The 26,171-nt window shown below is 41.2% G+C and overlaps 1 protein-coding gene across 3 annotated transcripts in view; it reads right to left on the reverse strand.

The window, feature by feature from the left end:
• STK39 (serine/threonine kinase 39) overlaps positions 1-19,501 on the reverse strand; it is a 205,852-nt gene extending 186,351 nt beyond the window's left edge. Inside the window, exon 1 of one of the 3 annotated variants that reach the window (XR_012664368.1) lies at positions 19,113-19,501. Coding sequence is in view for 2 of the 3 variants with exons in the window: in XM_048869756.2 (XP_048725713.2) it covers positions 19,113-19,221 (109 nt within the window). In the remaining variant the exon portion in view is untranslated. The remainder of the gene's footprint in view (positions 1-19,112) is intronic. The other 2 variants (XM_048869756.2, XM_048869757.2) reach the window with 2 other exon arrangements.
• Positions 19,502-26,171: the final 6,670 nt, after the last annotated feature.

The following is a 26,171-nucleotide window of genomic DNA, read 5'->3' on the forward strand; positions in this document are numbered from 1 at the left end:
AGACTAACATGGCTGTTACTCTGAAACCAGGCAGTCAAGTAGTGCATAGATGAAGTTTGGGAAGAGCATACTCTAAGTACACCAAACAATTCACACTGAGGATATAGCAGTGCCCTGGAGAGAGAAAGGAATGCTAGCCTGTTCTGCAGTCTTAAGAGTCTGGGCCAAGATTAGTGACTGTAAGGAAGTGTTAACAGACCATCTTCAGAAATTTTACAACTAACACTTTTAAGGACTGGTATACATGGGGAAGCTGGCCAGCAGAACTATCTATTGCTATAATTCTGCTGGTCAGTTTCCTCATGTAGACAATCCCTTATTAGTATAAATACCTCCTGAGTTTAACAAAATTCCTTTTGCTCATTAGTGTCTCAAAAACCTCGGAGGAAAATTGAACTCATTGGATAGACGTGGTGAAGAATGGCATAGAACAAAAAGATGTAAAGAAGAATGAAACTGAATCTGGTACAAGACTAAGCGCTGAAAAGACTTCATTCAGCTCCACATTACCCTTCTATCCCAGTAATATCAAGTTGATTATGAAGACAATAAATGACGCTTTCCTCATAGAAAGGGGAAAAAAAAGATATAGTTCTTTTCTCAAGATTCTAGCAACCAAATTTATCGTGGTTTTAATTGTTCAGATAAACTACAGGCTTTAAATTTAGTTGTTCTTTAGAAAACCTGAGTGAAGGCATATTGCCAGTTAGGACAATTTCCACTTGTCTCTTTCAATCAGATCACATGCTGCATATCTGCATCCCACCCCATATTTAATAAAATTAGTCTCCCTTTCACTTGAAAAAAAAAAATTAGACAAGTGGGCAAATACCAAGATGAAAAAGCAAGAGATCTGCATTCAGTTTTAACAGTATAGTTTTACTTTAATTTTTTTTTTTTAAATCTAAATTTAATTCCCACTTCCCTGCCTGCAATGACAAGCAGCCTACATCAGGACAGTAAATAAGCAAACCTGCTTAGTTGTCCCTATATGATGTGTACATGTACTGCAATCATCCTCATAAGGGGATAAAACATATGATGCATTTTTGTAAATTCATCAACTGCAGACTTATATACATCATACAAACAGATTACGTGGATAACCTTCAGGGCACGTTTCTTCTGCAAGTGTTTCCTCAGCATCTGGCAAAGGTTCCATTAATGGACTTCTCATCTTACTAGATGAGTCAGATGTACATGGGAAGAATGGCTCTCCATTTTTTCCTTCCATTAGGGGCAGTCGGACAAGATTATATAAAAGAAACAGAGGCTAGAATGATGGGCTTTTTAGAAAGGCGTTTAAAAGGATGGAAGGGTTAAAAAGTCTATGCCTTTTGACAATGAAAGGTCAAGTGAGGCGCTGATAGGATAGGTAATGTGACCTGGCAATCAGACCCACCCGGTTGGACCCTTGCACCCCTAGTGGAGCCCAGTTAGGTCAGTGGGGCTCCTTACAGGCACAGAAATCCATTTGCACTGGCCAGAATACTGTGTACTCCGTGAATTAAGTTTTGCTGCACAATGAAAAGTTCTACTGACGTAGCTGAGTTGATTAGAAGTTGCTTCAGTAGCTCCAATCAGCGTGCAGTAAACTGGTGTTTCTTGTAGGAGTTGATGTTTTGCTGCTACTTGATCACACTGGACCTTTTTTAGTAAGAAATAGATGTAAGATATACAGACTCTCTCTGGAACGAATCTAAAGCTCCCTTCATTCCAGAAGTTATATGCATTTCCAGCGTCCTAATGGGAGGTGTGAAAAATTCACAATGGAGGGTAGACCTACTTGAAGATTTCAGTCTTAATTCCTCACGGTGTTTTGTCTATTTGCTAATTGCATCTCGTAGTCCATTTTTCTCCCCCTCACAATGCACATCCATTTTCCAGGAGATAGGAGCCTCAAAATTCACGTTCTTGTCTACTTCTGCTCCATAATATGCAGTCAGATTTCACAGGAAAATTAAATCCTACACAAAAAGTTCTTACTATTTTTAGGTGCCTTCATGGAAGGCTTCTCACTACGCTCACATATACAATGCAAGCCAGAGCCTGAATTTACAGCCAATATGACGGCTCACTTTATTTCTCTACAGTTTTATTTTTTGTAATTCAATGTAAGTGATTACAACCTAATTTCTTCCTTTGAAGGCCTAGCAGATGGTGGGAAGCACCAGAAACATACTTCTTCATTTTATAAATGCTTTTGATGCAGTCCCACCAGACATGCTCATAAGCAAAACAGGGAAACGTGGCCTTGAATGAAATTATACAATGGGTGAACAACTGGTTGAAAAACTGTACACAGAGTAATTATCAATGGTTTGCTGTCAAACTGAAAAGTGTATCTGGTGGGAGGAGGGCTTAGTTCTGGGTCTGGTACTATTTAGTATTTTCATTAATGACTTGGATAATGGAGTGGAGAATGTTTATAAATCTGGTGGAGGACACCAAGCGGGGTGGGGTTACACGTGTTTTGGAGATCAGTATTAGAATTCACAACACCCTTGACAAGTTAGAAAAGTTGTCTGAAATCACCAAAATGACACAAACAAAGGGAACACAGGTTCTACCTTTTGGGGGGGGGGGGGGGAAATCAAACAGCTACAAAATGGGGGAATAACCGGCTAGGTGGTAACACAGTTGAAAAGGTTCTGGGGTTAGAGCAGAGGTAATTGTCTTACTTTACTAAGCACTGACGAGGCTTCAGCTGGAATGTGTGTTTAGTGTTGGACGCCCCTCTTGAAGAAAGATGTGAAGAAACTGGACAGAGTCCAGAGGAGAACAACAAGAAAAAACGGTAAAAGTCTTACAAACCTGCTCTACAAGGAAAGGTTTAAAAAAAAAAAAAAAAACGAAACAGGCATGTTGTCTTGAGAAAAGAGGACTCAGGGGGCGCCTGATAACAGTCTTCAAATCTGTTAAGGATTGTTATAAAGAGGATACAGATCAGTTGTTTCCTTGTCCACTGAAGGAAGGTTGGACACATAGTAATTGGTGTAGTACCTAAAATAAATCTCCCTTACTGCAGATTAGGAAGAACTTCCTAATTATAAGAAAGAGATTACCAAGTGGAATAAGAACATAAGAACGGCCAGACTGGGTCGGACCAAAGATCCATCTAGCCCAGTAACCTGTCTTCCGACAGCAGCCAATGCCAGGTGCCCCAGAGGGAATGAACAGAACAGGTAATGATCAAGTGATCCATCCGGTTTCCCATTCCCAGCTTTTGGCAAACAGAAACTAGGGACACCATCCCTGCCCATCCTGGCTAATTTCATGGATGATAGGTTCATCGATGAACCTATCTAGTTCTTTTTTGAACCCTCTTATAGCCTTGGCCTTCACAACATCCTCTGGCAAGGAGTTCCACAGGTTGACTACACATTGTGTGTGTGTGTGGGGGGGGGGGGGGGGGGACTTCCTTTTGTTTGTTTTAACCTGCTGACTATTAATTTCATTTTGTGACCCCTAGTTCTTGTGTTATGAGAAGGAGTAACCAACACTTCCTTATTTACTTTCTTCACATCAGTCATAATTTTATAGACCTCTATCATCTCCCCCATTAGTCGTCTCTTTTCCAAGCTGAAAAGTCCCAGTTTTATTAATCTCTCCTCATACGACAGCCATTCCATACCCCTAATCATTTTTGTCACCCTTTTCTGAACCCCTTTTCCCATATATCTTTTTTGAGATGGGCAACCACATCTGCATGCAGTATTCGAGATGTGGGTATACCATGGATTTATATAGAGGTAATATGATATTTTCTATCCCTTACTTACAGTTGGGATTATGTTTTCCAATGTACATTGCTTTGTATTTATCAACACTGAATTTCATCTGCCATTTTATTGCCCAGTCACCCAGGTTTGTGAGAATCCCTATCATTGGAGGTTTTTAACAACAGGTTAGCTATCCTTGGTTCTGCCTCAGTGAAGGGTGCTGGACTAGATGACCTCTCTGGGTCCCTTGCAGCCCCATGTTTCTAGGGTTACATTATAATTCACTGGAAGACTCCTTTAACATGTATTTTTATTAATGGCCTTTATAAATCTAAGTGAATTCACTCACGTCTTAGTACATTTGAAATTTGTTTCTTACAGGTATTCATTTCATTCAGTGTATTTGTTTTCATTTGTTGCTTTGAAGATACATCTCTTAACATGCACTCACTTAAAACTGGCTTCACCACTTTGATCTAGTATTCCAAGAGAAAACAACTTCGGAATCCTCATGGATTTTTGTAGGCAATCTTCATTTTCTTTTTAAAGTTGGAGCATAGTAACATGTTCTGAAGTGCTCAGTTAATTACATGCCAATCCTCTATAATTAGGATGCCCCAGGGAAACTATTTAAAATAAGAATATTCAAAGACAAGGGAAATTTAAGATGCTTTTTAATCATAATATTGCCCAGTGTTCTAAAATCTATTCATTTTTATTAGCAATTTTTTTTAATATACAGGAACAAATTGAATAGTAGCAGAGGGGCAAAAAGCCAACAAAGATCCTACCGTAGTTCAAATCAGGAAAATAGCCTTTATCCAAACCCACGAACAGCAGCGAACTGAAATACCAGATATTGTGTCATTCTAAACAGGGCCGGCTCTAGGCACCAGCGAAACAAGCAGGTGCTTGGGGTGGCACATTTCTAGGGGCAGCATTCCAGTGCTGACCATGCCACCCCTAGAAATGTGCCCCCGCTGCCCCAGCTCACCTCCGCCTACTCCCCTGAGCATGCCGCTGCCACTCCGCTTCTCCCCCCTCCCTCCCAGGCTTGCCGCGCACAAATCAGCTGTTTCGCGTGGCAAGCCTGGGAGGGAGGGGGGAGAAGCCGAGCGACAGCGTGCTTGGGGGAGGCGGTGGTGATGGAGTGGAGGAAAGCTAGGGTGGGAGCGGTTCCTCTACCCCCCGCACCCTCACTCACCTCTGCTCCGCCTGCTCCCCTGAATGCGCTGCCTCTCCCTCGCCTGAGGGAGAGAAGGGAGAAGCGGAGCAGCGGTGTGTTCAGGGGAGCAGGCAGAGCAGAGGTGAGCTAGGGCAGGGGGAAAGCTGCAGGAAGCAATACGGGGGGGGTGAGGGTGGGATGCAGCACGCCCGGGGGAGGAGGCAGGGCCGGGGATTTGGGGAGGAGGCACGAAAGAAAAGTGGGGGCAGCCAAATTTATTTTTTTGCTTGGGGAGGCAAAAATCCTAGAGCCAGGCCTGAATCTAAAAGCCCCAGTACCTGGAGTAGAGATCAGGTGAGCATTTTTTTTTTTTTAAATTAAAGTTCCTAATCCCCCCCAATTGCAGAGGCAAGACAGAAAATATGAACACTATTGGTTCAAGACACTACCAGGCAAATGAAGAGAACCCCAAAGTTGTTTGTTACATCTCATGATTTAGGACAATTTTATGATTTTTGGGTGCCTGACCAATAATTTCTGAAGTCTCAAGTTTGGCATTCATGCATTACATTCAAAGACTAGGAAACTTAAAAACCTAAGGTGGCTCAAAAAGGGATTGAGCTCTTATTTGGTAAATTTAATTCCACAGTAAGATAATTGCTTCCAGTGTAGTTCTTTCTCCATCCACGCCATCCTCAAGGGAAATATTTTCTCCTTCTATACTTTTCTGCTGGTAATCTACAAATTCCTCCTCTACCTAATTAGACTTCCAGGAAGCATGCCAGTAGAAGCATTCTGTCTTTTCACCACTGACCTGGAACATAGAAGAATATAAATGCTCCACACAGAGAGGAGTACATCATAGAAATTAGATGTTTTAGCATTTATTCAAATTCAGCTAAATCAAACTTCTACAAAAGTACCCGGCTCCAAGTCAAAAGAATGGCAGACAGTACATTATGATTAGTTTTAGAGTGGCTCAATCCAAGACAGAAATGGTAAATTGTGTTCAAGCCTCCCTTAAAAGTTCTGATGCAGAATTCATTGTTTCCAAGGTCTAAAGAGTTACTCCATATAAAACAGCCCACACAAGAGTTTTATCTGTTATCTTTGAAACACAAAACTGCCAACAATGCAATAAATAATTTTGACTGAAAATTCTTATTCATAGGCAAGAGATGTGTTTAAAAAAGAATAGGCTAAAGAGAAAACAAAACCATAGACAAGCAAATCTGAAAGCACTAAAAAGACAAAGCTGTCAAACCAAAAAGAAAAAAAACAAACTCCCAAAACCCTGGAAAGAGGAAAATATTGCCATAGTTCACACCCTAGGAATTGCTCCCAAGTCAGTTTCCACGGCTGACAAGGGAGACAAGACCAAGTTGCAGAATTAATATGACACATGGCCTTTGAAAGGACAAGGCTCCAATCAGATCTTTGCAGCACTGGGGTTAAAGCTGGCCTTGAATTTAACAGCTTCATTGAAACTGCAAAAAATTTTCTGAACCACTTAAGTGACAGTATGATCAGTGCATATGCAATTGCTTACATTTTGCAGAATCAGGATCTAAGGCACAAAGGGGAAAAAAGGGGGAAAACCAGCTAACTGCTGATTTGAGAAAGGATTGTTAGTGCAACAGAGATTAAAGATATAAAACAGTTGGCTTTTCTAAATCCTTCAGGGAGGGGGAGATTAGGAAGCAAAAATATTCTGGTTAAATCAGCTACTACAAGTAAAGAAAACCAGCATATATTTTTGTGGACAAGTCCCAGAACCTACAGCAACTTTGAAACCTTCTGCTTTCCACTATTCTGCAACAGGAAAGCCAATTTTCAGACCCAAATCCCTGCTGGGCAGTATCGTTCAAATGCCACCCTCAGAGACCACAGACCCATTTATTGAAGGAGATGCTTAAGAGGAATTATATGATTTTCTTACACGGCTAAACAATTAGTTATTTAAAATGTAACTAGTCTCAGGAGTGTTCCTTCAAAAAAAAAAATATACATTTTAAGAGTGTCTTTAGAAAAAAAGCTGTTGAACTAAAAAATGCTTTATTCTCTCCCCCCCTCTCACCTTTCATTAGCATGCGGAATGAGGAAGCCATCATTCAATACAAGTGATTGATATCTAGAGCCCTTATCTTGCATAGCTAGAGGATCAGCACCGGAGCACAAGTCCGCAATATCAAATGCTTATGCCTTCTTGGCATTATAACAGAAGGGTTTCTACTGAAACCACCACAGCTCTACTTCTACCAGCCCCACATCTCAGGCTGTTACATTACAGATTGTTTAAAAAGCTGTACAGAAAGATACTGCCTAGAAACAAGATTTTGAGAAGAATTACAGCTTACCTTTAAAGCAGCATCATAAATAGAGAAAAATTGTGATGCTGATTTAATTACTAGGCATGTTGTCCTTGCTCTTCCTTCAGTTTGGAAGTAAACATTTTAAAACAATTACAGCTGCACAGAAACACCAATGTAGCATTTTCTGAGTCTTCTGTCACTGCTGAGTGCGTCCAACTAACAGCAGTTCATTAAAAAAAAAAACAAAAAAACCAAAGGTTATGTCTACGCTACAATTAAATACCCCCGGCTGGCCTGTGTCAGTTGACTCAGGCTCTCAGAGCTCAGGCCACAAACGGAGTCGGGGAGGGTCCCAGAACCTGGGCTTCAGCCTGAGCCCAGACTCCTACACTGCCATTTTATAGCCCCTCACCGTGAGATGCAGTGAGCTTGAGTCAGCTGACACAGGCCAGCCGTGGGCGTTCAATTGAAGAATATGACATTGCTGCTGTCCTGACCCCAATATCTCCAGCTAATGCTCGGACGCTGAACTACAGAACATCTTCAGCTAGCTCCCACCACTCCAGTTAGCTTTTATAAAGAAAAAGGTTAGAGACTGTCATGACAGGACATTAGCAACAAATTACCCCTTACAATGATCCCCAGAAGACTAACAACGAAGGAGAAAACAAAAATTTGTAGGCTTTGTTCTTACAGTAAAAAAAGTTAGAAGCAGCTCTCACTTTACTCTTTGCTAAATTGCCCTTAAGTGGCCTTAAGACAGTAGCAAGGCCATTTCTGTCTATCCCCAGAAAGAGCAGGCATGTTAGACAGCAATATGCAAGAGTGGGTATCTAATTATAAATTCAGCATAATGTAATTTAAGGCTTTTTTTAGGGTGCAGATGGAAATACATTAGGAGAAAGCATCTTTATTAGTTTCAGAGTAACAGCCGTGTTAGTCTGTATTTGCAAAAAGAAACGGAGTACTTGTGGCACCTGAAGTGAGCTGTAGCTCACGAAAGCTCATGCTCAAATAAATTGGTTAGTCTCTAAGGTGCCACAAGTACTCCTTTTCTTTTTATCTTTATTAGTAGCACTATTACCATGGGGCCAGGGGCCCTAGGCCAAGACCAAGGCCCCAATTAAGCTATGTTATTGCAGATAAATAGGACCTTGCTCAGAACTAGTTATGGCAGCGAGATCATGAGCTTTGCCTACTTTTTCCCCTTACAAGATAGGAAACAAATACCCACAAATGAAAATATCAGAGCACATTTTTCCAATATAAAAGCCCTATGCTTTTCTGGCCTATTAAATGACAGAACCATATTTTTATGCCCTACCATAAAATGCACATGCACTCATACACACATGCTGCTTGCAGCTATACTAAAATTTTATTGATCCAGCTAAAATGCATCAGCCCCAACCTTGTACCAAGCGTATGATCTCAAAAGTTAAGATGAATAAAGCTTCACCATACAACTGAGCATGTGACCAGACCCATAAAAAAAAAAAAAAAAAACACACATACAACCACATACACCACACCATCCACAGTAGCCATGATCAGACAAGACTGCCTACTACCTCCTTTCCTTTCAATTTTCTATTTCTACACTACCTGTCTCCTTTTAGATGTACTAGGTCGCACCTAACTTGGGGCACACCTGTGTCCATAGTAAGCCAGCTTTCCATGACATCCAACTCCCAGCAGAATTTTACTTCTGATCAGAAAGCCCATGGATCAGTGATCCACAGTGTTTTGAAGAATAATTAGTCTAACAAAGTGATTCACTCATTTTGTTAATCATAAAGGAATTAATCAATGCTGATTTATCATCCTAGGCTTTCAGAAGCCCATTGATGAGTTAACTTTGGTCCTGAGATGTTTGACCTAAGGTTGGAAATATTAACTCTACTGATTCCATAAAAAATTAATAATTCATTACTGAGTAATGCTGATGATTAAATCTTTTCACCAAGGCACCTTTGAGAACATCCCTGAAAGGTATGACACTGCCAGCACCTCTTGAATATGTCTCTGAAGGAAAACAGACCAAAAAAGGGGATCCTAAAAATCCTTCAGCCTTTACTATACTTGTCAATATCCCAAAACTTCTGTCAGAAACCCTGTTCACCATGTAATCTGGAAGTCATGGAGCTACTAAGATCCCAGAGGAAGTTGGTTTCCGACTAATTTCTTCTTCAAGAGGAGGAGGAGGGATGCATGCAGAGAACTACCTGAAATTCACCAAACTCTGCACCAGTCGCCACAGCTCTCTAGCTTATCTGAAATCAGACCCAAGAAAAAGCTTCTCTTTTCTACCACTAGGCATCTTCCCCATCTTTTTCCTCAGTGACTCTACTCCCTCTGTCCCCATGAGTTTGATCGGTCTCTCCACTGGCTTCTCCCCTTCATTAACAATTCCCTCAGGTGCAGACTTTTCAGCAGGCCCTCCCTACATCTCACTCCCTGACACCTGCTTCTCTCTCAGCAGAGAACTCCCAGTTTCCCCCCCCACCTCTGCCACAATTGCCTGTAGTGCTTCAGAGACAGACAGCTGGCAGGGATTAATCCCAGGGCAGGCTCGGGGAACAGGGGGAAGAGGATTTACAAACATTTTTGTCTGCTCAGAGTATAAGACTATAAGATATAACATAACATAACATAAGAATGGCCATACTGGGTCAGACCAAAGGTCCATCCAGCCCAGTATCCTGTCTACCGACAGTGGCCAATGCCGGGTGCCCCAGAGGGAGTGAACCTAACAGGTAATGATCTAGTGATCTCTCTCCTGCCATCCATCTCCACCCTCTGACAAACGAGACTAGGGACACTATTCTTTACCCATCCTAGCTAACAGCCATTAATGGACTTAACCTCCAGGAATTTATCCAGTTCTCTTTTAAACCCTGTTATAGTCCTAGCCTTCACAACCTCATCAGGCAAGGAGTTCCACAGGTTGACTGTGCGATGAGTGAAGAAGACCTTCCTTTTATTTGTTTTAAACCTGCTACCCATTAATTTCATTTGGTGGCCCCTAGTTCTTATAGTATGAGAACAAGTAAATAACTTTTCCTTATTCACTCTCTCCATGCCACTCATGATTTTACATACCTGTATCATATCCCCCCTTAGTCTCCTCTTTTCCAAGCTGAAAAGCCCTAGCCTCTTTAATCTCTTCTCAGATGGGACCCGTTCCAAACTCCTAATCATTTTAGTTGCCCTTTTCTGAACCTTTTCTAATGCAAGTATATCTTTGAGACGAGGGGGCCACATCTGCATGCAATATTCAAGATGTGGGCGTACCATGGATTGATATAAGGGCAATAAGATATTCTCTGTCTTATTCTCTATCCCTTTTTTATTGATTCCTAACATCCCGTTTGCTTTTTTGACTGTCGCTGCACACTACGTGTACGTCTTCAGAAAACTATCCACGATGATTCCAAGATCTTTCTCCTGATTAGTTGCAGCTAAATTAGTCCCCATCATATTGTATGTATAGTTGGGGTTATTTTTTCCAATGTGCATTACTTTACATTTATCCACATCAAATTTCATTTGCCATTTTGTTGCCCAATCACTTAGTTTTGTGAGATCTTTTTGAAGTTCTTCACAGTCTGCTTCGGTCTTAACTATCTTGAACAGTTTAGTATCATCTAAAAACTTTGCCACCTCACTGTTTACCCCTTTCTCCAGATCAGTTATGAATAAGTTGAATAGGATTGGTCCTAGGCCTGACCCTTGGGGAACATCACTAGTTACCTCTCTCCATTCTGAAAATTTACCATTTATTCCTATCCTTTGTTCCCTGTCTTTTAACCAGTTCTCATTCCATGAAAGGATCTTCCCTCTTATCCCATGACAACTTAATTTACGTAAGAGCCTTTGGTGAGGGACCTTGTCAAAGGCTTTCTGGAAATCTAAGTACACTATGTCCACATGTTTGTTGACCCCCTCAAAGAACTCTAATAGATTAATAAGACATGGTTTCCCTTTACAGAAACCATGTTGACTTCTGCGCAACAATTTATGTTCTTCTATATATCTGACAATTTTATTCTTTACTATTGTTTCAACTAATTTGCCCGGTACTGACGTTAGACCTACCGATCTGTAACTGCCAGGATCACCTCTAGAACTGTTCTTAGATATTGGCGTTACATTAGCTATCTTCCAGTCATTGCGTACAGGAGCTGATTTAAAGGACAGGCTACAAGCCATAGTTAATAGTTCCGCAATTTCACATTTGAGTTCTTTCAGAACTCTTGGGTGAATGCCATCTGGTCCTGGTGACTTGTTACTGTTTAGTTTATCAATTAATTCCAAAACCTCCTCTAGTGACACTTCAATCTGAGGAATTGTCACATATTGGTCACCTACAAAAGACTGCTAGGGTTTGGGAATCTCCCTAACATCCTCAGCCGTGAAGACTGAATCAAAGAATTCATTTAGTTTCTCCATGACTACTATCACCTTTAAGTGCTCCTTTTGTATCTCAATTGTCACGGGGCCCCACTGGTTGTATAGCAGGCTTCCTGCTTCTGATGTGCAGAAAGAACATTTTATTATTACCTTTTGAGTTTTTGGCTAGCTGTTCTTCAAACTCCTTTCTGGCTTTTCTTATTACATTTTTACATTTAATTTGGTAGTGTTTATGCTCCTTTCTATTTACCTCACTAGGATCTGACTTCTACTTTTTAAAAGATGCCTTTTTCTCTCTCACTGGTTCTTTTACATGGTTGTTAAGCCACGGTGGATCTTTTTTAGTTCTTTTACTATGTTTTTTAATTTGGGGTATACATTTAAGTTGGGCCTCTATTACAGTGTCTTTGAAAAGTGTCCATGCAGCTTGCAGGGATTTCACTCTAGTCACTTTACCTTTTAATTTCTATACAAGTAAGCCTTAGTTGACTGAACACAGAATGGGATGTCTGCTCATTTCAACCCTTGGACTGTCAGCACCAACACAGAATACACACCCTGTAAGTCAGCAACCAGTTACACAGAACTCCACAGTATTCAGAAATACAGACTCAGTTACAGTAGTGTACTTGCCTAGATCCTCCCAATAAGGTTTTCATTGCTCTACAGCTCCACAAGTGCTGAGCAAAGAAGCTGCTTTAAGGCTATTTCACAATCACCTCTACACTATTTTGCCACCTCACCCCAATAACCATAGGAGATTCATTCTTACAAACCATGACAGCTTGTTTTATCTTGCATTAAAATAGACTTGACACACTAAGCAATAATATTGTCCAGAAGATAATCATACACCAGCACTCCAAAACCTCAAAAACAAATACAATCTAATGGAGTTATCAATACTTCAGTTTGCTAGCCAGTGCTATAAGTCAGACTTAAACAAAAAACCCACAAAAACAAAAAGTATTTACTGCTTGCTATAAGTAAATGTCAACCTCCACAGAATGTATGCTTTCAATTAAAGTAAACAAGTTTCCAGCTCTTCTAATATAGAAGATTCACTTCCAAAAGTTAAACCAGAAGGGTAAACCAATGCCATAGTTATCTTCCTATCTCTGCAGGCAGATTGCACCCATGCCTCTACTGCTGCTCATAGGTTTCCTAATGCCTCCAGCAAGCTTTGGTGATCACCAAGGGTAACTACTGTAAAATGGTGAGGCTTAAACACACTAAAAGCCTAAGAACTGAGAATTTATTTAAAACATGACCCCTCCCCCCCCCCCAAAAAAGATACTTTAAGCAACAGCCACTCATTATTTTAGTCTTTTCCCCTCCTCTGTATTATGTATTTTCTGTTTTAAGAAATTAGAAGTTAAACTGTTAAATGGAAAGTTCTATCAATTGACAGAAATTTTTGGGAAAGTATTTGTAACTGTTTCCTGAGAAACATGTAGCTTAAAAGGAAAGAAAATTACGGATAAATAAGTTATTTATGTGGACTTCAATTTAGGCTGATCAGTGGCATATATATTATATAATGTTTTCATGTGTGAAGGTGCAGTGTTTGAGATTTAATGGTGAAAGTACACTACTTGATTTGGATCAGAGTTAAGGTTGTAGTTAGATATGCATTTCTTTATACTTAAAGTTAACATTTCTGGGGACAGAAAAATTCTAAATACCACCACCATCTGGTTCTCAAATAATGCTATTTCTTAAGCATTTTACAATTCATGTATTTGAACAGCCTCTTGCAAAAGCTAGTGTCAAGATCTACCTAGGCTTCAAGTACTGTGGTGTAACATTTTGTTGAGCAGACTGGAAATGACTAGTGTTTCTTTGTTCCCATTACCACTTCAAAAAGAAGCCCTTTGAATATTTTCATCTCAATGAGTACTCAGTCAGGTTTAACCAAAGTCTTAAGGTATTCTGGTAATCAGTGATACTATACCCTCCTAATTACAGGAAGGACAATGAAAAAAAAAAAAGAGGTACTGCAATTACATCCACAACTATCAAAACATTTCCCTCTCTCCATTATAAGACAGCAAACACTTGCAGACTCGCAACTGGAACATCTGATGAAGTGAGCTGTAGCTCACGAAAGCTCATGCTCAAATAAATTGGTTAGTCTCTAAGGTGCCACAAGTACTCCTTTTCTTTTAACTGGAACCTCAGTCCTTCATCTCCACAACCACATACCTCTAACACTGAGCTAAATGAAGGTCTCCATTAGCTCAAACCTCCAGAAGTGCTCATTCTTTCTCAGCTATAACTAGACACTAGATAGACACTGAGTAAATGGCTCTGCTTCCAGTGAAGTCACTGGTGCAAATGGGTGAGGGAGGGGGGGGGCGAGGGGGTGAGAAGCACCAAACAAAAACCCTACCATCAGTAGGAGCAGGGTTGTCCACAAAATCATCCACAACAAAAATTGACAGGTTTTGCTAAAATTATGTGTTTTATGCAGAAGTTAGATTCCATGAATTAGAGGAAATTAGCTACATTGAAAGTTCGGTGGTACATGTCACAAGTTTTTTTGAGCTGGAGGGTGACAAGGCAACGTTAGACCAAAGTCAAATTTTCAAATGAGAATTTTTAAGTGATCTGTAACGTAAAATATGCTTAAATTCTCTTCAAACTCTGCAGACAATCTTTTTCTTTCAAAGTAACTCTAGTTTAGCCAGAACCTTCCATCCAAGGCTCTCAAAATAGCCTGTAAGGAGGAGAGAACTAGCCCTTCACTTACAAATGGGGAAATTGAGGCACAGAGTCTTAAGCAATTTGCTCAAAAGTATTCAGAAAGTCTTCTCACACTCATCATAACATTGCTTTATCTTTGGTAGCATCTCATCCATTTGACAGGTCTCAATACAACTAAACAAATACAGAATTATATTAAAATGTCATAGAAACAAAAGCAAGGAAATTCAGTTCACAAATCCTTAAGAGCAAATTCTCTTTTATGCTAGAAAGGAAGATATGTAGAAGTTTTATGAAGTGACAGAAAATCAGATGTGTCTTATTTCAGTCATCTTATTCAGAGCCAATCCACAATAAAAGAGCTCAATTGACAAGAATATTGAATCTTATTTACTTCTATTAAAGATAATTTGCTTATAATCAGTAGCTTTTTGTATCTCAAACTATACCAAGACTTTAAAGAACAGCCAACAACAAAATATTCAAATATGGCCAAATCCACCACACAGTTTAATTGAATCAGTTCATGGTACAGATAAAGGCTATTTCCTTCTGTTCCAAGAATCTCCATACCAGGTTTCAACCCACAATTATTTTTAATGAAGTTATTAACTCATGATAGTAGGAATTTGCAATGAAAGTGCTGACACAACCTTAAAAGAAAAGATATTTTGTTTAGCAAAATGGGCAGGGTTTGTTTGTTTTAAGATTCCTAGAGGAAACAGTGCTTCTCATATCTTAATTACCAATTTTTCCCTGACTGGGCATTTGGGCCTCCAGCTAGCCACAGATATATCACTGGGGAAAAAACATTATTTATGACACAGGCTATATGGAAGCTCAAAGGCAGTTTTTAAATTGCCATTAAGGTAGGAAGTGGTTTAACAGTAAGCAAACATTTTATTAAAAACAGTGGCACCATTTCCAGTTGCTTACCCTACAAGAGCAGGATGGAAACTGATTACCCTCTCACAATATTAAATCAAACATGACCAGTTCCAAAAAGTAGGTTTCTGTACTTTTTAGCAATATGGCTGCCACTAATAAACCCTGAAATATCTCTTAAGACATTAGATATAGTCTACAGATAAAAGGTGACTTTAGTTACACCGAGAAATATTCCATACTATGTAAGCCTATGAAGTCTGTGCTAAAGAAGACTGGTATGTCTTTCTTCTTAAAAATCCCACTCAGATGCCTCAATATATTGTACTTTTCCTGGTTTAACTGGCAAAGGACTATTAGAACAAAACATATCCCTTCAGGCTCCTATCCCGCAGACAGCTGTGTGTGTGTACATAAAGCTATTCACCTGTGGAAAGTTTATTTTAATAAGTGGCAGTACTCATGTTCATGAAGTGATTAAACTTTAAGAGCTTCAGTGATTAAATGCTGCTTACTGAATAGGAGTGGCAGTCAGACTCTGGAACTGTATTATTTTCCCCTGGATACTAAGATAAGGTATACAAAAGCAACCCTACGTACACTAAGTTCATTTGAAGATATTATGTAGTATTACATTGAGCCCGCAACTCTAAAATTATATCCGTATTTACTCATTTGCACTGAATTTACATACAAAATAAACATTTTCAAAACATGCAATATAAATATTCATTTAGTCATTTAGGAAAAATGTCTGTCATAGCAGTCCTTTGCCACTTAAGACAAAGAAAACAATATATTGCTGTATTTGAGAGGCTGTAAATAAAAGGCTATTTTGCTTATAGAAAATATTTCTTGTGGCATTTAGAAAAAGTCATTGTTCCTAAACTAAATTTAATAGAAGTTGAGGATACTCAGCACACCCAAGAAAGCATTCTGCACTGTACTGGATCAGGGTCCAGTAGAACCCTTCCTTGCCTTCCTCACTAAGTAATCCTGATTCTTATGCTACAAGAAACTGACCTGTCACTTTACTGCAGTAATCGAATACTATCAGTTAGTTAGCATGGAGGCCTATCTACACAAGGAATGCATTTCCCCAAAAAGTGTGTCCCAACTTTGCAATTATGGGCACTTTAAACATTTGTGTCAATAAATAGATAAATATACCTATTTAAAATTTTTGAACACTCAAACTCTTTTTAAACTGCTTTTTTGAGAAGTAAACACTCACTCTTCCCCCGCCCCTTGCAAGCCCTTAGGGCTTGTCTACACTGGCAATTTACAGCTGTCAAGGTTCCTTCCCCATTCTGAACTCTAGAGTACAGATGTGGAGACCTGCATGAAAAACCCCCTAAGCTTATTTTTACCAGCTTAGGTTAAAACTTCCCAAGGTACAAACTATTTTACCTTTTGTCCCTGGACCTTATTGCTGCCACCACAAAGCATCTAACAAAAACAGGGAAAGAGCCCACTTGGAAACATTTCTCCCCCCGAAGCCCTACACCCCCTTTCCTGGGGAAGGCTTGATAAAAATCCTCACCAATTTGCATAGGTGAACACAGACCCAAACCCTTGCATCTTAAGAACAACAAAAAAGCAATCAGGTTCTTAAAAGAAGAATTTTAATTTAAGTAAAAGAATCACCTCTGTAAAATCTGGATGGTAAATACCTTACAAGGTAATCAGATTCAAAACATAGAGAATCTCCCTAGGCAAAACCTTAATATACATTCCATTCAGCACAATTTATTTTATCAGCCATTTAAACAAAACAGAATCTAACGCATATCTAGCCAGATTGCTTATTAACTCTTTACAGGAGTTCTGACCTGCATTCCTGCTCTGGTCCCAGCAAAAGCATCACACAGACAGAGAGAACCCTTTGTCCTCCCCCCCCAGCTTTGAAAGTATCTTATCTCCCCATTGGTCATTTTGGTCAGGTGCCGGTGAGGTTATCTGAGCTTCTTAACCCTTTACAGGTGAGAGGAGCTTTCCCCTGGCCAGGAGGGATTTAAAGGCGTTTACCCTGCCCTTTATATTTATGACAACCGCACTACAACGTTCCCACTCAAGAGTGTGAAAACACTCCCTGTCCCCCGAGCACAAGTTTCAGCGCTGTGAAGCGCCAGCGTAGACAGCGCTGGTAGCTATGCCCTTCATAGGCGTGGGGTTTTTAAGAGCACAAGGAGAGCTCTGCCGTGACCACACAAGCCACGCTTTAGCGTTGCCCGTGTAGACTGGCCCTAATCTTCAGCCATTCTACAACTGCACCAACGGAGGACAACCAGTACTTAAATAAGAAATATACTACAGACTCCCATTGCAACAGCAGATAAGGATTAGATTAACACCTTCTCAGGCCTTTTCTACAGCAGAATGAATTTGTGAGCATAGTTTACCAACAAACCGACCTACTGGGGATGTAGCTTATACCAGCAAAACAGCTATTTTTCTGGTATAGCTTTTTTCAGTTCTCTTGGTATACTGGCAAGAGGCCTGCTTCCATACTAGGGCTTTCAGCGGCATAGCTATGTCAAAGTTAGAAGTGTGATTTCCTCCCTCCGCCCCCCCACCCCCCAATCCACTCCATATTTAAAAGTTTTGCTGGCATAGCTATATCAGGAGACCAGGCCTCAGCCTTCTTCATTTTAGTGCAGTTCAGGTGGAGAAATGGGGAATAAAAAGGAAAAGAATATGAGTAAAACTAGAGCCTGGTAAAACTTGAGAGTGAAGGGGTAAGTTATTTCTCATTGGCAACACTTAGTTTCTGATTGTGGAAACTAAATAGCCAAAGAAACAACTTTGAATGTACATGATTTACAACCCTGATTAAAAATGGCATCTGTCACAGTTATCAGCAAATAGTGTGCAATATTAAAAGCACTACTAGTTACAAAAGCAACACAAAGCAAAACTACAGGAATTTTTGAGGTAAATGAATTCTAGCCCAAATCTCAAGGAACGACAATTGCAATTTTGGACCTGGCTTTTAGTTTCTGCAGGGTTGTTTGTTTGTTTTAAAATATAAGAACTACAAGAATGAGTATTCTTGAACTGATTAACTAGCAATAAATAGCATCCAGATCAAAAAAAGCATACAGCCTTCCATTAGACATATTGTTACCATCAGTCATCTTTTCACCTTGCAAGATTCATAATGATCCGATCCACACAGTTGGGAGGAAAATTAAGTCAGACACATTTTGATAGCAATTAATTGTTACATGCACAATCCCAGCGCACACTGCCTGCATGTTTGGGGGAGGGGTGTTAAACCTTAAACCGACGGGGAAGGCTTGCACCAATGAAATTAAGCCATAATCACAACAGCGGTAAGAGTATAGTGTATAGGAGAGTAGAGTGATGGGGAGGATGAAAAGAGGAGATGGGGACAAAATTAAAGCTATGCAAAGGGAGCGAAAGGAAATGAAGGCTTTCAAAAAGGAAATCAGCAGGAGCCGCAGATGGGGAGATTTAACCGCCCCCACCCCGGAAAGATGCAGACTACTCTGAACGGATAGAGCAAGACACAGGGTGCACCGTTACAGCCGGCGAGAGCAGAGCAGAGGCAAGGCCAACGGTTACTTACAGCTCGCTGCTCACCACTGGCTGATAGCGGAGGGGGGGGGACGATGCTTTGGGGCTCACCCCCACGGCCCCACAGAAGGGCTGGGGCGGCTGCCACTGCGCCCCCACCAGGAGCCGCCGCCCGCGGGGAGAGCGGGGCAGCCAGCCCCAGCCGGCGCCTCGGAAATAAAGTTTGCAGCCGCTGCAGTGCCGGGCGCGCCCGCCGCAGGGAGAGAAACCCGCGGAGAGCAAACGCCGGTAGGCCCCGCAGCCGGCTCCCGGCGCGTTCCCCCTGCCCGGCGCTGCCCGGCCCGCCCGCGCGGCCCCCGCCCCACTGACCGATAACCTCCTGCAGCTCGTAGGCGTCCCTGCAGATGGGCCAGGCGGCGGGAGCGGCCGCCGGCGCGGGCTGCTGGAGGTGGACAGGCGAGTCGCTGGGCTCCGCCATGATGCTGCCGGAGCGCACAGACACCGCACGACCTTCTCCAAACTTCCCTTCCAGCGGCACCTTTAACCCCCGCCCGCTCGCTCGCTCGCTCGCTGCTCACGCTCCCTCCCTGCGAGCCGCCAGCCGCACGGCGGGGGGGGGAGGAGGAGGTGGAGGAGGAGGCGGGGCGGGGAGCTGCGGCTGCGGCTGCCCGAGGCCAGCCCCGGGCATGGTCCCTAGCGCCGGGGTGTGAGGCGAGCCCTGAGCGCCGCCGAGCTGCGGGGAGAAGGGGGAGCTGGCGCGGCAGGGGGCCCGCTGGCAGCCAGCTGGGCACGCACCTGCCCGGGAGGGGGTCGGGCGGAGGTGGATCTCCGCCTCCTTGGGTGGGTAACTCTCCGCCGACAGCCCCCCTCCCCCCGCCGCTCTGGGGTGTCTGGCATCACTTGGCACAGCTTGAACCTGGGGCTCCTGCCCTGTGAGAGAGACTCCTCGAGCCTGTCCTGTAGGAAAACCTATGGGTGAAGCCGGGGTATAGAAATACATCTGTAGTTAAGGCTTAGTTTTTTAAAAAGTGGTGCTAAGTTTTAGGAGGCATCACGGCTTTCTCCATTCCTTGCTCGGCTCATTACAGTTTTTTTTGTATAGCCCTTCACTCACTCTGTGGCCATTTTCAGTCTTTTGAATTCTAGTTTAGTTCTGTTGGTCATCTGGGTAGTCTCAATCAGTGATGTTGTAAGTGATGTGAGGCCATGGCAAGGATGTCATGGCTCATTTTCACTGTATAGGCCCCAGTCCAGCAAGTGGATCCGTTATAGATCAGTGGTTTTCAGCCTGTGGTCTTCAGACACCTGAGGGATCTGCAGACTCTAAGGGGTCCACGAAAGGTTGTCCTTACTATAGACTAGTGGTTTTCAACCTGTAGTCTGGGGACCCCTGGGGGCCTAAGATTTCCAAAGGGGTCTGTTCCGCCATTTGAAAATATGTAGTGGTCTGCAAATGAAAAAAGGTTGAAAACCACTGTTATAGAGGAATCTTGTTTGTTGAGAATCCCATTGAAGTCAGTGAGTTCCATAGGGGTTGCAAGGAGATAGAAAGCATCTATTAACCCCTGAAGACGTACACATATGTTTCATATTAAGTATGTGAGTAGTCCCATTGACTTCAGGTGGATTATTCATGTTCTTAAATTTAAGAACATGCATTTATCTTTGCAGAGCTGGGGCCTTTGTACCTTAACAAACAAAGGGCCAAATTCACTGCTGATGTAAGTTGCATTGAGGTGAATGGACCAGTGCCATGTTACACTAGTGTATGAACTCGGTCTATATTCTCAATGAACTAGCAGGTTTCTGTGCAGGGCAGAGAGATAATTCCTTGGTTGAACAGAATTTAGATTAGTGCTAAGAGATTTTAAATTATTTTGTTGCTCTATAAAAGTTAGTAGTATAAGGCTTTTCCACTTTGTTTTTCATTATACAAGAACGAAGATGACTGCAGAAAAGCAAAGTCACTGTGTGAGTTATGGAACTCTGCTGCTTGTGATGTCAGCAACATGGATTTTAACTCTTTTATTTCCTCTTTGTTGTACATTTCATAGCTCTAGTAAAAATGTTTACCTATTAAATAATTCCAGAAAATACAGATCCAGTTCTGCCCTCATGCCCATTCTTGGCCCTAAATGACTTGTACATATCACATTGTTTCAGATTAACAAATGTTATTAAAAAGCAAAATATACTTTCAAAGGTTTTTTTTTAATTTCAGTTATTGCAGCTATGACTGAAAGATTTTTGAAGGTTATTCAAACTAAATTTGGAAAATTTTATCTGAGTGGGGGGAGTTTCAGGGTCGATATGTCTATGCTGATGAGAACTAAAGATAACAGACTATTAGTTCCTACTAGTACTATGAAATATAGAGTAGCAAAGGTTAAAGCAATAATGGAAGCAACAATGGAAGAAAAAACAGAATTGGACCAAGTAATAAATGTGAACGTTGCTGTGTAACTTATTTAAGGAAGCAGTTTAGTTAGCAGAGGAAGATCACCTTGGAAAAGCATAGCAATTTGCTTGATTATTAAGTTATTTCTTTGTCACAAAAGTTCTGTTGGGAAATCTGAATGCTGAATAAAGGAGGAACCCCTAATTCTGACGTCTAGCACAAATTATACCGACACTTTGTAAATACTGAATCATGTTTGTGCATTGAAGGTTTTTTCTCTCATCCTTCTACCTGCCAATTAGGCTCAAGATGGATACCTGTTTCTGCAGTACAGAAAGAAAGCACTGTATATTTTTGCATTGCACTGATGCTCAAATGTCCTCTCTTAATTGACTTTTTAAAGAAATGTAATTAAAATATTTTAATATATACACATTAGAAATTATCTCCAACAAAATTAAAGGTTAGCAAAAATTGGAAGAGGAAATATGAAATTGTCATGCTAATACCACAGTAATCGGGTTAATACCAAGACAACACAACTTGTTGTTAGTAAAGAAGATCTTCCTGCCAGCAATAGTCGGGGGGGGGGAAATAAGACGACAACGTTACAGAGCAATCGATCAGCACAGAAAAAATTAGTTACTTGCCACTCAGTGGAGAACAGCCAACTCCTCCATCTGTATTCAGATTTAAGAAAAAAATAAAAAAATTATGAATTCTTGTGCGGCTGCTGCTGGTACAGTATCACTGTTTCTGTTGAAACAATGCTCAGTTTTACATCTGATGATGTTATAAGACTCTTTCTTCCCAAGGTGCATGACCTATCTCTAGGAACCTAGAGCTCATAAGGTTCCTGCCATTTTATGAGATTAGCAGCCTTCCTGGGGAAAACCTTTCAGAGCAGGGATCTTACGCACTATAGAACTTCTCAAAGGTGTGCCGTGCATACTGGGGTATAACTCAAGGGGGAGCTCCAAAATCAGGCCAAATATGAAAGAGCGCAGCAACGAGGCCTTCAAACTGTTGAGCTGTGCCACTTGATCAGCTGCCCTTGTTAAAGAGGTCTTCCCCTGAAGATGCATAGGAGAGGGGCCACACAGCATTGAAGACTTTGCTAATTAGCTAAAGGGTGAAAGGAGACACTTCTCCCAGAAGATCCTTCAGACATTTAAAGAGGAAGAGGCCCTGCCAACATATCTGCAAATGTGGGGAGGTGCCAGGAAGGGATCCAAGAAACTCATTTGGAACTACAGATTTATCTGATCTGAAGAAAGGATTAATTTTGAGATACAGGTGAAGGTTCAGGCTAGTTTTGTTTTTTTCTGAACTTGTTTTGGCCTTTCCTCTTGATAATGATGAGAATAAGTCCTTGTCAGTACTTGACATGCAATGATACAACCCTTCTAGACTACAAGGGGAAAAGAGTTAGGCCAACACTGACCGCTTTTGAAAATCCCACGCTACATGTTTGGTATTGTTGCCTGTTGATTAATCAGCTTTGTTCTAAGAATTTTTGTTCTAAGACCTATTTTACAGGTTACAAAGTTCATAGATGGGAAGAAATACTAGTACTTAGTTATATTTTTGTAAGGACTCATAGAATATGGCTGTTACTTCTGATCCATTAGTTGTATAATTGAAAGTATAGAACTATTATTATCTGAATACTGAACTTTATTATTGGAAGCCTAAATAAAAACCTAAATAAGTTATGGTAAATCAGACTCTAAGACATACGTGGGAATTGTCCTACTGACTTCAGTGAGACTTCTCACTTAGATAAGAGCTTGCAGGACTGGGGCCATGCAGTTTAGGTGTAGTTACTAGTACTTACTAGTCTATATATGTTTACACTTTACCAAGTTAGAAGATAGAATATTCTTGACACCAAAATTACATTACAAAAGGATATAGTACACTGACAGAGCCATTGATTCTGCAAGGAATATTGTGTGAGCAGTCCACTGTGCCTGTGCAGAGCCTCAGTGAAATCAGTGGGAGACTCCTTGGGCACAGGGGTCTTACTTGTAGGATAAAGCTCATTGTAGATCCAGGGCCGTAGTGTGTGTGGTTTGCTATATCCAAGTGGGATCGGAATTTTCTACCTTGGCATTTAATGAATATATTTCTTTAGCTCAAACCATAGGCTTTTGTGTTCTTGGTACAGGAGATTCCAGGTTCAATCACTGTGCACACTACAGTCATCAACAATCAGTGTGCACAATCCTGTCGTTTGCTACACAAACATTCAAATTAGTCTTTAATTCTTTCCCTTCTCCACAGTGCCCCATACTCATATGGACTTTTGTGATAGAAACTATTCTTTGTGCTATTTCCAGTGGGTTGAATCACAACCACTAGTACATGATTTTTTAAAAAAAACTAGTGACTTTAGTTCTTGTGAATGATGTCTAACAATCCTAGATACCAAGGCCAACATTTTAAAGAAATAAGGTCTCATTTTGGGTGACTTACTTTTTGAATACCCAGCTTGAGTTATCTAGTGTCTAATTTTCAGAGGTGCTGAGTAACTCCCATGTTCAATAGCTCTGTAAGTGAGGCATCAGGGCCCAGATCCTCAAAGGTAGTTAGGTTACTAAATACGCTTGAGGAGTTGGGCCCTGGTGTCTCAAATTGGGCACTCAGAATAAGAGAGAACTTTTGACCAACTTTAGGCCTGTAGCCCTCCAGTTATCCACAGAGCAGGTACAAGACAGGAATCAATGGAGCAAACACCAGTGGTAGCGTTTCCCAGTCTTGTTCAGAAGGAAGCCTCACTAGGATAGCCGAGGGCTTGTCTACACTTGAAACGCTACAGAGGTGCCACTGTAGCATTTCAGTGTAGACACTACCCTTGCTGAGGACAGGGGTTCTCCCACTGGCATTAGTAATCAACCTCCCAGAAAGGCGGTAGCTTGGTCGATGAAAGAATATTCTTCCATTGATTTAGCGCTATCTACACTGGGGTTAGGTCAGCTTAACTAGATTGCTCAGAGGTGTGGATTTTTCACACCCCTGAGCTTCGTATCTGGGTTGACCTAACTTTTTAGTATAGACCAGGCTTGAGTCACCATGTCCTTTCAGGTCTTGTCTCTCCATTGAGACTGCCCGAAGGATACTAACTGTGGGTAACTTTCAGTCACTACCAAACCAGTTTAGATTTATACCAGCAATGTAAAAGTGACAGAGTCAAGCTAGTACTTATCTCTTGGATAGCTCATAAATGCAAAACTAATAATTACATATATTTCAAATGTTCTGAACTCTTCGTTGAGTAGATAGAGCTCCATAGATAGGTTTTGGAATATGTAAATCAACTGGTAAATCATGTATTGGTCGCAGTCTAATGCCTTGGATTGGAATTTGCAGGAATCAGGAGCTCTATCAGAATAATTTTGGATGAATTTGGGACATAATCACAATGGGGAAAAAAACAATGGACTGAAGATTTATTTTGTTGTGTGTATTCTGATTTAGTTATTGTTAAAGTGATTTGGTCTGAATACCAAGCATTTTAGGAGGATTGAACATTTTGTGGCTGTGTGTCAAGGAATCTGGGCTCTCTCGGGATTTCCATCTGTAAGAATCTATCCAGGAAATTACATGGTCCTGGGGTGGGGTGTGCAAACTGGGCAACATGGGATTAATGATGGAATTTGGGTTCAGGTGGCCCTGCCCCGTCTCCTGCGAGAGATGGCAGAATTGGAGGGAGGTGCTTAAAAAGAAGAAATCCAGTTCAGCTGATGGTAGAACAGGGAGGAGAGCACAAGTTCAGTCCTGGAGAGAAGGCTAGTTGAAGGCAGGAGCTCCTTAGATGACTGCTGTCTGATGGTCCTCCCTGAAGGGAGAGTGTGCAGGTCTGATGCTGATTCACTTTAGGAATTGACTTTTCCTTTCTGTTTACTTGTTAACTCACTTTAGGGCTTCACCCCAATGAGAGCCTTAAAACAGATTTGGGATGATTCCTTTGTGATGCTGACAGACCAGGTGCCGGCTCATGCTGAAGCCCCCGGTCAATTCGCTTGTGTATTAATATAGATCAAAGTAATTGTTAAACGTGTGAGTGTATGTGGCGTTTAAACTTCATGAAAACAAATGGGATGTTACTTGCATTGTTTTTATTTATCGGTATCCTGTTATAATGCAATAGCAAAAATTTACCTTGTAAATACCCCTGTAACTAAATAACCCATCAGACAAGGAAGAAGCTTGTGGAATGTGAATGAAGATCTGTAATAGAAAAGCGCTAATTTCAAAGCAAGTGGTCATTGTGTGTGATGATCTGAGGTCAAAGACATACTGCTCGTCATCAAAGGAAAAGCCCACATGGGTAGTGACCCTGTCAGCTTGTTTTCTGTGAGACAAAGCTATAAGTATGGATTTAGGGAAAGATTCTCTATCTCTGGACTGTTTGGATTCTAACAGAGTGGAATAACTGAACTAGAACACTGAGATCCCCAGAATTATTCCAGGTAGCCCTGAGAGACTTTTGGAAAACTGGCCAATTACTACATCTCTGTTACCATTTTGAATTATAGACTGTGACTCAGCTGTACATATATTTAACCTTTTTTAACCTCTGAGTAACTCTCATTCTTTTTTCTTAGCTAATAAACCTTTAGTTAGTTTACTGTAGAATTGGCTAACAGCATTGTGTTTCGTATAAGATCTAGAGTACCAGTTGATCTGGGGTAAGTGACTGGTCTCTTGGAGCAACCTGGTGTGATGTAATCTTTGGTGTAAGTGACTGTTTATCACGAAATGCAGTTAGTCTGCGTGGAAAGATAGACCAGAGAGTCTGAAGATATTGTCTATGACTCTATGGTAAGACTGGTATGATGATCCAGGAGTTAACATTAGTGACTGGGTTGGTAAAATCTAATTGTAGAATACACCACCAATTTCGGGTGTCTGCCCTGTTTACTGACAGTGTGTCTTGAAGTAGGCATTCACAGCTGTGAGCCACTCCAGCCATCATGACATCCTTTGTGTTAATTCCTCTTTTGTTTCCTTCTCAGACAGTCCAC

The sequence above is a fragment of the Caretta caretta genome, chromosome 11 (assembly GCF_965140235.1).
Source record: "Caretta caretta isolate rCarCar2 chromosome 11, rCarCar1.hap1, whole genome shotgun sequence".
In the NCBI taxonomy this organism is placed as follows: domain Eukaryota; kingdom Metazoa; phylum Chordata; order Testudines; family Cheloniidae; genus Caretta; species Caretta caretta.